General features: G+C 42.6%; 1 protein-coding gene across 6 annotated transcripts in view; it reads left to right on the plus strand.

The window, feature by feature from the left end:
* The window catches only part of LOC120530767 (receptor tyrosine-protein kinase erbB-4-like), a 799,040-nt gene that overhangs the window by 662,009 nt on the left and 121,690 nt on the right, over positions 1-15,341 (plus strand). For all 6 annotated transcript variants that reach the window (XM_039755347.1, XM_039755351.1, XM_039755348.1 and 3 more), the window contains 2 exons: positions 9,315-9,437; positions 11,030-11,128. In XM_039755347.1, the coding sequence (XP_039611281.1) occupies positions 9,315-9,437; positions 11,030-11,128 (222 nt within the window). The remainder of the gene's footprint in view (positions 1-9,314; positions 9,438-11,029; positions 11,129-15,341) is intronic.

Consider the following 15,341-nt stretch of genomic DNA (forward strand, 5'->3'; position numbering starts at 1 on the left):
CAGTTTGTGATTCCTCAGGCAGGTTTCATTGCTTCATCAGATACCTCAGCCAGCTTCTACCCTTTGGGGTCTGGAGCTGCCATTGTTCAACATGAGGACAAGAGCTGTGCCAATGAAAGTTAAAGAAGACATCATGAGGCTGAAAAACAACCTTTCTTCGGACTTTCCTGCAAATTTGATCTAAAGACCGACCTAGGAGTGGATCTCGTTCATAACCCGGGGACTGCCTATATACTGTATGTCTGTATGTATAGGGTCATGCATTATAGATTTTAGATTATGGATGTGCATTTTGGGTGGCACGGTGGCGCAGTGGTAGCGTTGTTGCCCGGCATTTAGGAGACCTGGGTTCGCTTCCCGGGTCCTCCCCGTGTGGAGTTTGCATGTTCTCCCCGTGTCTGCGTGGGTTTCCTCCCACAGTCCAAGGACATGCAGGTAAGGTGCATTGGCGATCCTAAATTGTCCCTCGTGTGGGCTTGGTGTGAGGGTGTGTGCCCTGTGGTGGGCTGGTGCCCTGCCCGGGGTTCATTTCTGCCCTGCGCCCTGTGTTGTCTGGGATTGGCTCCAGCAGATCCCCGTAACCCTGTGTTAGGATATAGTGGGTTGGATAATGGATGGATGTGCACATTTGGTTAATATGTAACTCTGAGCATAAAAACGGCTATGTCAGGGTGGCAAAACATTTGTCAATTTGGCGCTGAAATGATACTTCAAGTAAAACAGAAATGCATTTTTAAACTAAAAAAGCTGAAGTCACAGTGCTGTCATCTCTGTTGCTGACCAGTTCAATGGATTTTCTGCTTTAGGACCCTTAGTCAACGGGCAGACATAGTAAAGTGCAGTACCACATTTGGCATAGAATCTGATGCTGCCTTGTTATGACATACGTTCTGAGATTTTAGACAGACGTTTTGACACAACCATGACACCAGAGCATGGCGACGTGCTGTATGTGCATCGGCGCATGCAAGTAACATTTTCGCTGTTTTCTGTACGCGTGACACTAAGATCTTAGAAATGGATAAATTGGTTGGTTCCTTTGTTTTTGCCCACAACTGTAAAACTGAACTAAGCAGGTTCAGTAAATGAAGAAGAAGTAGAGGAATGGGTGGCACATTAGTAGTGCTGCTGCCTGGCAGTGCAGAGACTCAGGTTCACACCCCGGGACCCCCCTGTGTAGAGTTAACATGTTCGCCCCGTGTCTGTGTGGGCTTCACCTCCAGTCCAAACACATGCAGGTTAGGTGACTTGGTGTGTGTCCTGTGTGTGTGTGCGCCCCCTGCGATGGACTGGTGCCCTGTCCTGGGATGGATCATGATTATATTTGTAGTATTGCCACATAAAATTATTATTTTATTTTCTTCTTCTCTATGTAAAATCCCGTTGTCATTTGAAAATACGGAAGATAAGATAGGCGGGTTGGATAGAGAGGACCTTTCGGGAGGTACAGGGCTGTCACTGCGATTTCCGGGAGTGCCATGGAAACGGACGCAGTATTTAAATAGGGGCGCGAAAAGGCAGGAAGAGAAGGAAGAAAAGACAGCCCGAGTTTTTATGGCGTAGGAGGAAAGGACATGACCCATCTGGGTCCAGGAGAAAGATTTTGTTTTCGGGGAGCACCACAAGTCCATTGCAGTCTGGGGCGGCCACCTCGAAGAGTCCAGATACGCTGAGGTTACCGTGAAAGGGTTATTCTGTGGATTGGCATGTCTAAGGATCTGAACTACAAGGAAACAGGAAAACGGAAAAAAGACTGAATTGAGAGGACGGAGGGGAAAATTCTTAGATATATAATTTTATGCTTTGTGTTCATTGTATATATTGGAAGTGGGGGTGTTGTAAAAATGTATTAATTATAGTTTTTTTTTGTTATTGCATTTTTTTCTCTGTGTGGTTTAGTTAACATCACTTTTATTATTATAAATCATCTTTCGGCACTGTGGGATGGAGTTGAAGGCAGTTTGAGGTTGACCTGCACTCATTAGTATAATTTTTGTGTGCAGCCGGAAAAACATTACATATTAATAATAATTTTAAACCATATCCTCCCAATTTATGGTCACTACCATAACTACTACTAGTAGTAATAATAATAGCAATAATCCTAAATAAAATAATAAAATCCTGAACTGGAATAAGCGTTACTGATAACGAGTGGACTGTGATGGACTGGCGTCCTGTCCAGGGTTTGTTCTGCGTTTCACCCTATGCTACCTGGGATGGGTTTCCAAACCATGGTTTGGATTAAGCAGGTTAGAAAATGACATGTCGTAGTGATAATATTAAAGATAATAATGCAGTTAATGATCATAATAGTAACGACATTGTGCCGTGCCCACCTAGGGCTGGTTCTGCCCTGGCAAGCAGTGCTGCTGGAATGGGCACTGACACTTTATGATTGGGCAAGCAGGTTAGAAACTGAAAAAATGTTTCAGAAGAGTGAAAGGGTATTCCGTTATCTGTTGAAACGTCTACCGATATTTAAGTCCCATGATAATTGTGGGTTGGGGTAATTTATTTTGTAGCATCACGTGATGAGAAGTTGAGCATTGCTGCCTCACAGGTCCCGATAGACTTGACACACTGAATGGGCTCTTCTCATTTGTGAAACTTCCTAGATGGATGTTCTTGTAATCCAGCATCCCAAGTCCAAATCCCATGTCAGGTCATCGTCTTTGCGGAGTTTCTTCTCATCTTCTCGTTGAGCCTGCACGCCTCTTCCTCGATACTTCACTAGAGACAGGCAAGTTTATAAAACTGGTGATTCCAAACTGTCTGAGTGTGGGTGCCCCAGTAAAGGGAGTCCAGAGCCCCTCTTTAGTGTCAGAGGCTCTTGGGATATCATTCTGCATCCGTGACCTGATTTGAATTAAGCCGGTGCAGAAATGAGATGGGACCTGAAGGCGGTCTTTAACTTTAAATCCTGGTGTGAGGATACATTTAATTGACTGGCTTCACCTTCAGGGCTGCACCTGATGCTGTTGGCAGAGGCTCACCAGGGTCAGAGGAACCGGTTAGGAACGTGAAGTCTCTTCGTGGAGTTTAGCTTACCTAGAGTATCGTGGTCAGAATTCACCCAATAAACGACGTGCCTCTAAAGACGTAAGAAATTCAATAAACGAGTGGAGGCCGTTCAGTCCTTTTGTCACCTACTAGTTTAGCTAAAAGCTGTGCTGCCCCAACGTCGCCTCCAGACCCTTCTTTGACTCCATGTCTCGGGAGTTTGTTTTTTAAGTCAAGAAGTGTTTCCTGGCTCCAGTCCTAAACGCTTCACTGTCCCATAGTGCATTAACAAGTTGAAGTGTCCCAAGACATGGACGTAAATGACATACCCTATAATTTTATACCACGACTCTTCTTTTAAATGCCATCTGTCCCCAACTGTGAATTATTAATCCGCCCATAGACACACTTGACTGGAAAAATATCTTTTTTTTTTTTACTCCAGTCTATAAAAGGCATCTGTAAAATTCCTCGGACGTTTGCTGTTCTGAGCTTCAAGTTCATGTCACATCGAGTGAAAGCTGACAGAGGTGTGAATTATGCTGTCAGCCTGTAATGGTATATCAGCATTCTCTTTAAATACTCGCTCTGTGCTGCTATTTAAGCTGTCTCTTGACTGCTTAAAATAATTAGTATGAAGATACCCGCTCCCAGTGCAATAAATGTCAAAAAATAAGGCTATAAAGGTGCGGCCCACTTACTGTGACCGACTCGCTCTCTGCTGTTTGGTTTTGATCGTTCGCCTAGGATGCGGCCGAGTGTTTTGTTTATTCGATGAAATCCCAGCGTCGTCTTCAATTTATGGCACGTATCAAGTTGCCGTCATGTAGTTTGGGACATTGGAAGAGGGGTGGCAGAGGGGTGGCAGTGGTGAAGCGGCAGAGAAATGCTGAGTTGGGCGTCTGGGATTGTGACAGAAGCGCGGCGTGAAGTGCAGTTTGTCAACTTCAAGTTCAGTTTACTTGTCATGTGTCCGCAGTACAATGCGTGTCACCCCTGACTAGTGACACTGGTACAGCACCAACAACAGCGCACATTAAAGACCTCTTCAGAGTGTGCACTGCCTGTAAAAAGTGTTCACCCCCTGGACATTTTCATGTTTTATCATTGAACAACAGAAAAACAACTTAATGGCAAAGTGATCAAAATGAAATATCATTTACCAGTTGTAACCACAAGGGGGCGCCACAAACACAGTGATGCCCAACACAATTCCAGGTTCAAATAAAGGACCTCCTCCATAAAAACACCAGCAAAATACACCAATTCACTGTTCCCTCCTTCCGCCTCCCAACTCTGACTTGAGTATGTGTGGCGGAGGGCTCTCTTTTTTAAATTAGACACAGACGTGTCCAAGTTGTCCGGTTGTGTGAAAACCAGGGCAGTCCTCCAAGGGCAGCGCCCTCTGGCGCCATCCAAAGACTCTCACAGTGCTGCATGTCCAGACTCCAACTCACGTGCCACCCTGCAGTTTTCTTAATTGGGTTTTGCCCTGAGAAACACTGCCACCTGTTGTCTGGGGGAATGAACTGCCCCTTTTATGCCCATCCATTCAGTCCATCCATTCTGGTCTCCTGGACGGGTATGAAACCATCTTTTCCCTGGGCGAAGATGTCTGTCCTACCTTCCCTGGCTCTCCTGCACAGTATAAAACCCAAAATAACTGATCACATACAGCAAGTCTTCAAGTCAGTATTTAGTAGTGTAATAAGACACAAGAACTTGTCAAAAAGAGTCGGGTGATCCCCATATATTGTGATGGTGCAAAAGCAAATGAGAAATTGAAAAAAAGACGTGAGCCTTCTTCAGACTGGCTTCAGAAAGGCTCTAATGCTGGTTATGATGTTTGCAAGCTGAAAGGGGTGGGAACCGGAAGTGACATCAGAGATGGTAGAGCTGCCAATCATCCTTACTGCAGTGGGAGGAAGAGAAAAGTCATCAGGCAACGGTGCCACCACTCTGTTTCGGGGTGTAGCATCTACGATTGTGTCCCAGACGCACATGTGTGACAGTAGATGGTGGCCATGACAGCCTTGAGTCTGTGTGCAGAGGTCTCTCTCTCTCTCTGTCACCTCCGTCAGGTGTCATGGCGATCCTGAGTGAACAGCCTCTGTCAAGTTCTGCCACAAATTCTCCATTGCATTGGTTCATAAGCTGTGGGTTGTGGCCCGTGTGAATTTGGGTTGCGCAGCAGCGTGAAGCACAATATTGCCGAATGGGAAAGGGTTGTTAAGATTTGTCTTTTGATGGCAGCATAAACAAACATCATTCGGCTGCTGCGACCTGAGTCTGCACATTTTCAAGAGACAGGATGAAGATCGGTGGTGATTGAGGCTCATGAATACACAGAAAAGGCAAAACTGGGTCATGACGAAAAAAAAAAAAAGAAAGTTTAAGATCCACGGCTCCAGTGATTTGAGATCCGGACTCTGACTTGGCCACCCCAAGACATTCACACGGTTATTCTGAAGCCATTCGTGTGTGGCTTTGGTTTTACCCTTGGACTCGTCATCTTGCTGGAAAACAAATCTTCTTCCAAGGCGTCGGTTTCCTCCAGGATTTCCTCATATTTTTTTTTTTCTTTTCTGTATGAAAACATGTTATTAGTTTGAGAGTGCCTATGCACGTATGTTCCCGAACAATTCCAAAAAATCCCACAAGAGGGGGAAACAACATCACATAACCCCAGCTAATAACACAGTGTGCAATGTAGAGTCTTCATTAATAAAAGGATTTATTAATACAAAATGCTCTGTAACACAAACATCATCGCCGAGGAGCACAAAGGCAAACAAAGTCCAAAATCCAAAGAATAGTCGAAATACAGAACAGTGAACGACAAAGCACAAGAAAATCACAAAACCAAGAGCTGAATCAATCAAAATGGACTGTGGACCGTCTCCTCCTCTATAGGGCTGAGGGTGGTGATGGACAGATGGCCCCGCCTCTTGGCGGACCACCCACAAAACACAAAGAATCATAACACAGGCACAGGGGAAACAGCAAACGATAAGCCAAAAAAAAACTCAAAATTGAACAAAAAACTAAAATTTCAACCTTAGCCCTGAACCCTGGCTGAATGTAGCAGTGTGACTCGCACACCCCTTGGCTATTGTCAGTGTGACACCAGCACCGACTGGGTACACGTGCTCCCCTGTTTCATTCACTTATACCTGGTGCCATGGATCGTGGACTATCTTACAGACAGACCTCAATATGTGCGTCTCGGGAACTGCAGGCCTGACATTGTGGTCAGCAGCACAGGAGCGTTGCAGGTGACTGGACTTTCTCTGGTCCTGTTCAGCCAACATACATCAGACTTCCAATACAACTCGGAGTCCTGTCACGTGTAAAAGTTCACTGACGACACTGCTATGGTGGGCTGCATCAGGAGTGGGCAGGAGGAGGAGTATAGGAACCTAATCAAGGACTTTGTTAGATGGTGCGACTCAAACCACTTACACCTGAACACCAGCAAAATCAAGGAGCTGGTGGTGGATTTTAGGAGGCCCAGGCCCATCATGGACCACGTGATCATCAGAGGTGACTGTGCAGAGGGTGCAGACCTATAAATACCTGGGAGTGCAGCTGGATGATAAATTGGACTAGACTGCCAATACTGATGAGAGAAACAAGAGATCTGCAGGGGCCACCTGTTGTAATCAAGTTTTCAGCCATTCATCATTCCACATTACCTCGGGTAATTGTGATTTTGCTCTAATAACAATATTGGTCCATCCATCCATTTTCTAAACCTTCTTCACCCTGAGCAGAGCCACAGCGAAGATGGAGCCCATTCACCGATCCCTGGACAAGGTGCCAGTCCATCACAGGAGACAGAAATAACAGAAGAAATGAAAACGAACATAAGCCAGGGAACAGACTTTGGCTAAAACATAACACAAAACAAGAACGCCATATGCGTGAGGAAGGTGCACCCGCCTCTGTGCCGCCCTCCCTGCCCTCAGTGCTTGTATGTTTACTGTAAAGATGCTTGCTACTCTGAGATTTTCAATTACGTACACTTCGGCTGCACTAAACCCAGTTGCAGGTTTTCTGTGGCATCCCATGGATTTTAATTAGATGCAATTATTTTTTTTGCTTTGTTTGTTGTCAGCACAAAAGCATCCTATTAAAAAGACAAAAACTAGAAAGGAAATAATAATTAAAGAGTATTTCAGCAAATAAAATGTACCCCGTTGTTGTTTTCGAGGTTGCTCTATGAAGATCCACAGGTTGAAACGTTCATCTCTTCACCTAATGGACCCACTTAATTCAGTTTTAGGGTTGTGGGTTTCCAGCGCCCTAAAGATAAAGAGAGGTCGCCAGTCCCGTCGCATTGATGTAAATAAGACGGATCAAATTGTTAGTTTAGTATTTCTGGAATTATGCAGGGAAATTTATCTGACGAGGTGCCAAGTGTTATCTTTAAATCTGGACAAGCTATGCCAAGCGCCTTCAGGCTCGAAATAATGAGTCCACTCATTTAAATAACTAAAAAAATATATAAATAGTGAACCCTCATCGTGTGATTTAATATCTGAGAATGGGTGCTGTGAACCTTGAGCTGGAGGTGATGTTTTCCATGTGGGTAGCCTTGGCACTGATGGCATACGGCATTAGTGTGGATGGCAGGATCCTCTGCTCCTGTTGGCGTCTCGCATCTCCTAGTTAAACAATGCTGAAATCTGCACAACAAGCTCCCCTGCTGAGTCGCTAATTTTCCCGGCGCCCCAGACAGTATTTTTTTGAAAGGCAGTTGACCTGTTTGGATTTCATAATCCTTCATTTCAATTTCTAATTAATTGGATACTTGAGCCCGACTCGAGATTCCCCAAACTGAAACGTCAAGGATTTCTCTCATCCTTATGCAGTGTCATTTATCAACGTTGCTTACACTGGTGACTTTTGCATTCTCTTTTCACGAGTGCACACATGTCTGTTCATCAATAGAATCCATCCTTCTATTTTTGACATATTTAGTGGTTGGGGTCTCAGGATGGATGCTTATGCCAGCATCAGGCAGGTGCAGTGGAATTAGCTAAAACCTGGTATGAAAAGGGATGTGACTCTGTGTGGAAGGTGAGGTTGGAATGGGTGATTTGTCAAGGAGTAAACAGCCAATGGGAGTGTGCAGCCTAGTTTACCGTATTTACTACGAAATCGTTTTGGTTTTAGGGCCATTGTTGTTACGTGTGCTGAGGCAGAGCTGGATGACAAAGGTTGGGCTGAATGTTAGAGGTTGGACTGGTCTTAGAGATGGGGCTGGATGCTAGAGGTATGGCTGGACGCTTAGCGAGGGAATGGATGTCAAAAGTGGGAGTGGATGTTAGAGATGGCGTGGATATTAGAGGTGGGACTGTGTGTTTGATGCAGAGCTGGATATTAGAGGTGGGACTGGATGATTGGGGAGGGTGCCGGATGTCAAAAGTGGGACTGGATGTTAGAGATGAGGGGGATATTAGAGGTGGGGTAGGACTGTATGTTTGGTGCAGAGCTTTTTGCATACTGGTGCATTTATTTTTGCTTAAAGACTTGACTTTATATTACAAGTTTTGGGCCTACTTTTATTAACAGCAGTAAGCTGGACTAGATGAGCCTTTTCTGGACTGGTCAGTGAAGGTCCCAGCTTGCTTTCATGGCACTTTTGGAGGCCTTAACCATATTTCTGTCACGTCAAGGCTGGATGCCTGGGTCAGGCCTGCATATTTGAGGCAGGGCTGCATGTTTAGGCCAGCCCATAATGTTAGAGGCCGTTACAGTTTCAAGAAAATGAAAGTTGAATCCTTTGGATTTCCCTGGATTTCTCCATTGATTACTAATAAATAGTATGTTATGATTCTAGACAAATGCAACTTGACTAAACTAAGAACTATTGGACTTGTCATGTCTTTATTGAGCACACTGAGTAATCTCTCACAGTGTAGGCTGGAAGAAGTAAGTGAGCCCTTGACGTGAGTAACTGGTATGTCCTCCTTTAGCAGCAACAACCTGCAATTCCTGGGTCAGCCTCTGGCAAATGGAATTAGCAAATCTGTGGCTGAATGGTTAAAAGCCAATCCTTTAACTGCAACCGCAACCAGCACATGTAGAGAGAAAGCTGGAAGAATGTCTTATTATTGTAAAGTTATCTGATAATCCCTTTGCAGGCTGTGCTTGTCAATACTGTTTGTCACACTGCAAGTGAGCTGTTCATTAGAACTGGGGGGAGACGCTAAGGCGAGCATCGCCTGACCGCTGCAGCCAAGCAGCCATTTGTACTCTACATGTTCTTAAACTGATGCATGTTTTTTCTTTCTTTCTGTTTTTAGCTGGTGGAGCCCCTCACTCCTAGTGGCACGGCGCCCAACCAAGCACAGCTCCGCATCCTGAAAGAAACGGAACTGAAGCGCATCAAAATACTTGGCTCAGGTGCCTTTGGGACAGTCTATAAGGTACTTATCAGTCATATACCTTGCAATTGAGATGGCACAGTGGCTGGAATACTCGCATGGAGGACATCTATCTGTGTATTTATTATATAGTGTCTTTCATACCCCCGCTCAGTATATATATTTTAATTTGTTATACAGTGCCCTGTCTGTCTGTCTATTATATAGTGCCATTCTTATCTCTGTATTATAGCTACAGTATTCCTTCTATAGTCCCTTTCGTATCTTTGTGTATTATACAATGCCATTCATATTTCTCTACCTATTGTATAGTTCCTTTTATATCTCTTTATCTGTCTGTCTGCCTGTTATATAATGCCTTTCATATTTGTCTGCCTATCTTGTGTATATTATCTTTCCTAGCTATCAATCACATACTGCTTTGCACATCTGTATATCTATTTTACCTTTCCCTAAAGCAGCTTACAATATTGTGACTGTCTTAACTATCTACTGTACCTGTTGTAGAATGTCTTATACAATGCCTTTCATATCTGTCTGTCTTTCTGTCTGTCGGTGTGTTACATCTGCAGCATCTCTTCTGCAGACACTGTCTTCTCTATGCAAATAACAGAGCGCCTTACGTACAGTATTTATCTACCTATTATTTAGTGTCTTTTATATCAAGATCAATTATATAGGATCTTTCATATGTATCTGTGTATATTATATGGTGCATTTTAAATGTGAAGTCTATCTATCTATCTATCTATCTATCTATCTATCTATCTATCTATCTATCTATCTATCTTACCTACTATCTATAATATCTATATATCAGTACTGCCTTCTATCTTCTATCTATTTATTATATAGATACTAAACCTAATATCTATCTATCTATCTATCTATCTATCTATCTATCTATCTATCTATCTATCTATCTATCTATAGATCATATACAGTACTGCCTTTTCTTATCTATTTATTATATAGAGTCTAGCTAGACAGATAGAGAGAGAGATAGAAAGGCACTATACAATAGAATGATACTGTATATAGAAGGACACAATGTAAGAGACAGATAGATGGATAGATATGAAAGGCATTATATGATAGATAGATAGATTTATTTTAATCTTAGTATAATAGGCATGATAGATAGATAGAGAGGCGCTATATGATAGATAGATAGATGGATAGATAGATTTATTTTAATCTTAGTATAATAAGATAGATAGATATAGATGTGAAAGGCACGATATGATTGATAGATGCTGATGTCTTGATAGGCAGACTGGAGGACTCCTTATGCTCCCGATGTGATGACACCGTGTTTGTTGTCACCAATTGAAGCCACCGGTTTATTTTTCTTTACTTTATAGCGTTTCCATGGCCTGATAGTAGGTAACGTTTGTCGTCACCGGTGAGGCCCCATGCGTGTAGATGTGCCCCCTTTTTAAGTAAAGATCATGTTTCATAATTAACAATTAATGGGATTTCTGTGGGAAAACAAAAGAAATCTCCTTGGCTTGCTTTTCTTTTTCCTCTCTTAACTTCCCAAGACTTTGTCCTCAGCAGCCGTCACCATCAGCACGCCGCTGGCACGTTTTCAGTATTTTTATTAGTAAGAATTAATTTGTTTACCTTTACAGGGGATCTGGGTGCCCGAAGGTGAATCGGTGAAGATACCGGTGGCCATCAAGATCCTAAATGAAACAACAGGACCAAAGGCCAACGTGGAGTTTATGGATGTAAGATTTTTTTGTTGCTGTTGTGAGCACGATGTCTTGAACCTCAGTGATTTTAGAATTATTTCATAAGCGTCTTTCATTTTAAAGATTAAGAGGTGACTGACGATTGCACGTTTGTAATTAGTTTGACCCCATGAGTGAGAGAAAGTTGACTAATTTTTAAAAACTCTGCCGTGGCCAGTCATCCGGCGCCTCGTTTTAAGTGAGCCTTGCATCAGGCCTCTCTCTCGCTCAATGTTTCCGTGTGGTATTAAGGACGTATAGCCTCCATATCATTCAGACATTTATTATTTAATGAAAATTAAACACACTCATCACTTAAAAAAATGACCTGGGTGAAATCTCCAATGTTCATTCTGGCTCTCGTTTCCCCTCTAAAGTAGAGCGTGATGAAACTCCCCCCGCCATTCCCATCCCTTTGACCTGCTAATGGCTGTCGAGTGAGCGGCAGTGAGAGATGATTGTGGATGCTAATCTTGTGTTAGAAGGATGAAATGCGCCGTTCATTCAATGTGTTTAGAGAGGAAACCTGATAGATTGCTAATGAATCTAATAAGATAATGTGAAGGTCCACTGGTGCCATCTTAGGCTGCAATTAGATAAGAGGAAAGAATGGCAGGATGCTTTTAATCAACGCCGTTCAGCTCTGTTTATTCATTTTAAACTTACAGTAAGGATGACTTGCAGGCTTTTACATATTTCACTGCCTGAGCAAATAAATGCACAGCTGAAAACACAAAAAACTTGTAATTATTCAGCAATGCACTGCTAGGTTTTGAAGAAATGCACATTAAAGAATCGGTGATGAGACTTTTGCAATCTTAAAGTGATGGCAGATCTATTAGCAGCTGGGCGGCAGGGCCCTCTAGTGGTTGACAGTGAGATCCGTGTTTCAGACCCCACCTTTAACTCGTCGTGCGACTCCCGTGTCGATTACAACCAGCAACTGTTAATAAAAGTATTGTGTGGAAAGTCAGAAAATGGGTAAAAAATTCTAAATGGCTACCATTGTTAGGCGAGGTTTATACTTCACGCGACCAGGGGACACTACTGCTACGCAAGCGTTGTACTGTTTATACTTTACGTAAATCTGGAAGATTCCACCAGGTGGCAGTGCGAGATATCATCACGGTGAGAAAATGTTCATCTTTACTGTGTTGTGTATTGTCCGATACATCCATTGAGTTCTGAGGACACCTCACCACAATATCTCTGAAAAGGGTGTTTAATGATTAAATTCCTTAATCTGGGGGTGTGCCCATCAGGCGCGAGAAAGAAACAAAATCCCTGGACGGGGCATCAGCTCATCGCAAGGTGAACACAAGCACTCACACACACACACACTGGCGTCATTTTAACGTCACCAAAATCCCCAAACCTTCATGTCTTTGGAAGGAAACCCACCAGGAAAACATACAAACTCCAAGCAGGGAACACAAGGGACGCGACTCCGTGTGAGGCACAACATGTGTACATTATTAAAAGTATTCATTACTTAAATAAAGTTAACGACTTACCTGTAAAATGTAACATACATACTTTAATGCATTTCATCATGAAAATCTTATCAATGTTATCAAATATAAATATCTAAGGATTCTAAATGTGCAGAGAGCTGGAATATCGTAAATTGAATGTGTTCTGTGTGGCGATTGCTGCTGTCAGCTCAGGAGGAAGCCCCAGAAGCACAAAGTCATTAACAACTGGGTCGGTTTTAAGGTGACGTTTACGACGGTCTGCTTTCATGACAAAGTAAACTATGAGGTTAAAGTGGACAACTGGAGATTAAAGCCGAAATTTCCAGTTTAATCACAAAACAGATCTTTTCACCATGCCTATCATTTTTTTCTCCGTGGCTCAAATACGCTGTTGTATATTCTGATGAAGTTGTGAAGGTGCAAAAAAAAAAAAACACAGCCCAGAAGACAGTATGCGAGACTTTTAAAATGTATCGTGTCATTATGTTGGGGAACATGCCACTGTTGAATATAAAAGCACCACGAATGCATTTGTATGTCAGCATTTTGCTTCAGCACATCAAACCATTCATCAAACTTCAAAGCAGCTCCATCGATCCTGTAGGATCCACAAAGTGGCTTTCTGTCACATGCAGATAGTAAACAGAGACTCTGACGTCACATTCCGACTTTTTGCTGGTACTGCAACTCGCGCACACGTCACATTAATTTCTGAGGACTTGCTCAGAGGATACGTCAAATGAACGAGTGGCAGCCACGATGCGTGCGTAAACGTTCTGAGCATGTAGTATAAACGTGTCCTTAGGCTTCAGGTGAACAATTTGACAAATGAGAGGAGACCATTCGGCCCACCTCTCATTTTGTTTGTTTAGCTAATAGCTATGCTGTCCAGGCATCTCATCCAGATACAGGTTTCAGCCTCAGCTCCATGATTCCCACAGTTCTTTGTGTAAAGAAGTGCTTCCTGAATTCACTTCCCTTAATCTCCACTAGGTGTCCCTCAAGTACACGATTCACCCTTAAGTAGAAAGAATTTTGCTGGATCTTCTTTATCGATGCCTTTGAGAATTTTGAAGAGCTGGATGAGGTCCCTGGGATGCCCCGGGTCCCCTGCAGCCCTCACGTCTCCCGTCACCCCGGACATGGACTTGGACAGTGAAGACACAAAGAGCAAGTCTGGTGCTGAAGTGCACAACAGTTAAAAGTCAAGCCGTGTTCAAAAAGTGTAATGAAGATTCTTGTACAAAACTGGGATGTTGTGATTGCTCCTCGTTTATAGCTTTGCTATTTTCTTTTTATTGTACACAGCTGTTTTGTTGTTTTATGCACACTGCACCATTTTGGTTGCCAGTTGTTGGTGTCACATAACGTGTGATTCTCGCCTCATTATCTGTGTTTGCCTTATTAATTGCTTAGACCAGCCATTGGGCAAAGTCAGTCCTGAAGGGCTGCAATGGCTTCAGGTTTTTGTTCCAACCCAGTTGCTCAATTAGAAAATGATCCTTGCCAATAATTTAATTTCATGGCTTGTTAGTTCGTTAGTGCGTTAACTCTGCCATGTCAGGTCTTTCTCGTATCCTAGATTGTTTTTTTTTTTCCTTTCAAATGATTTGAAGTCCAAAATGGACGAGTATGTGAATTTCCCCTTGGGATTAATAAAGTATCTATCTATCTATCTATCTATCTATCTATCTATCTATCTATCTATCTCTATCTATCTATCTATCTATCTATCTACTTCTCAGTCCTTCACTTTTTTTTCTCTTCACTTTCCATCCAAGTATTTAGAGCAAGCTATTTCTAATCTATTCTTTTAATCCTTATAATAATAAGTGCCACCACAACATTAGGCTTCATGGCAGTAACTCCTGGGAAAACTGGGAATTAAGGTCAAAGCTATCTTATTTTAAGTTAAGACTACAAAATGACAGCAAAAGCTCAGAAGCAAGATCTTCATGACCAAACAGTTAACTTTGTGATCTGGAATGTTAAAGGACTGAATCATGCATTAAAGAGAAAGAAAGTATTCTCTGACCTAACAGGTATAGTGTTTTTACTGGAGATCAGTTTCAGCAACACAGAGACTGGACTGGCCAAATATTTCATTCCAGCTTTACAAAGAAAACTAGAGGTGTGGGAATTCTTATACATAGAAGAATAATATTTGTAGTAACAGATGTAGTATCTGATCCTGAAGGGAGATATGTGGTTGTCATAGGTAAATTATTTAATTGTACAGTTAACTCTGATAAATATCTATGTCGATGATAGGGACTTTATCCAAAACGTATTTGCATCCAATTCCTAATTCCTAAATTATAATGGCTGGGGACTTTGTGTTTTAAATCCAGACCTAGATAGGTCTCCTGCCACAGGGACGATGACGTTTAACACTGCATAAACAATTACACAGTTCCTTCCAAGTATTTAATCAAACCCAACAGTGCACGATAAATACACACGGGTGTGAATGGTAAAAAACCGAAATGGAGAAATGCTGGTCTCTTTTGTCATTTGCATTTTATTGCTAGTAAAGAGCAATTAAACATTGAGAATAGAGCTGTTCAAGACTGAAATAAGCAATAAGCGAGACCACTAAAGTGAAGAAGAAGAGTCACTTGAGCAACTGGGTTGAAACAAAACCTACAGCCACTGCGGCCCTCCAGGAACAACTCTGCCCACCCAGGCTTAGACGATGATTGAGTCAACATAAACCCGAAATCCTTTTCCGAAGG

The sequence above is a fragment of the Polypterus senegalus genome, chromosome 6, assembly GCF_016835505.1.
Source record: "Polypterus senegalus isolate Bchr_013 chromosome 6, ASM1683550v1, whole genome shotgun sequence".
In the NCBI taxonomy this organism is placed as follows: domain Eukaryota; kingdom Metazoa; phylum Chordata; class Cladistia; order Polypteriformes; family Polypteridae; genus Polypterus; species Polypterus senegalus.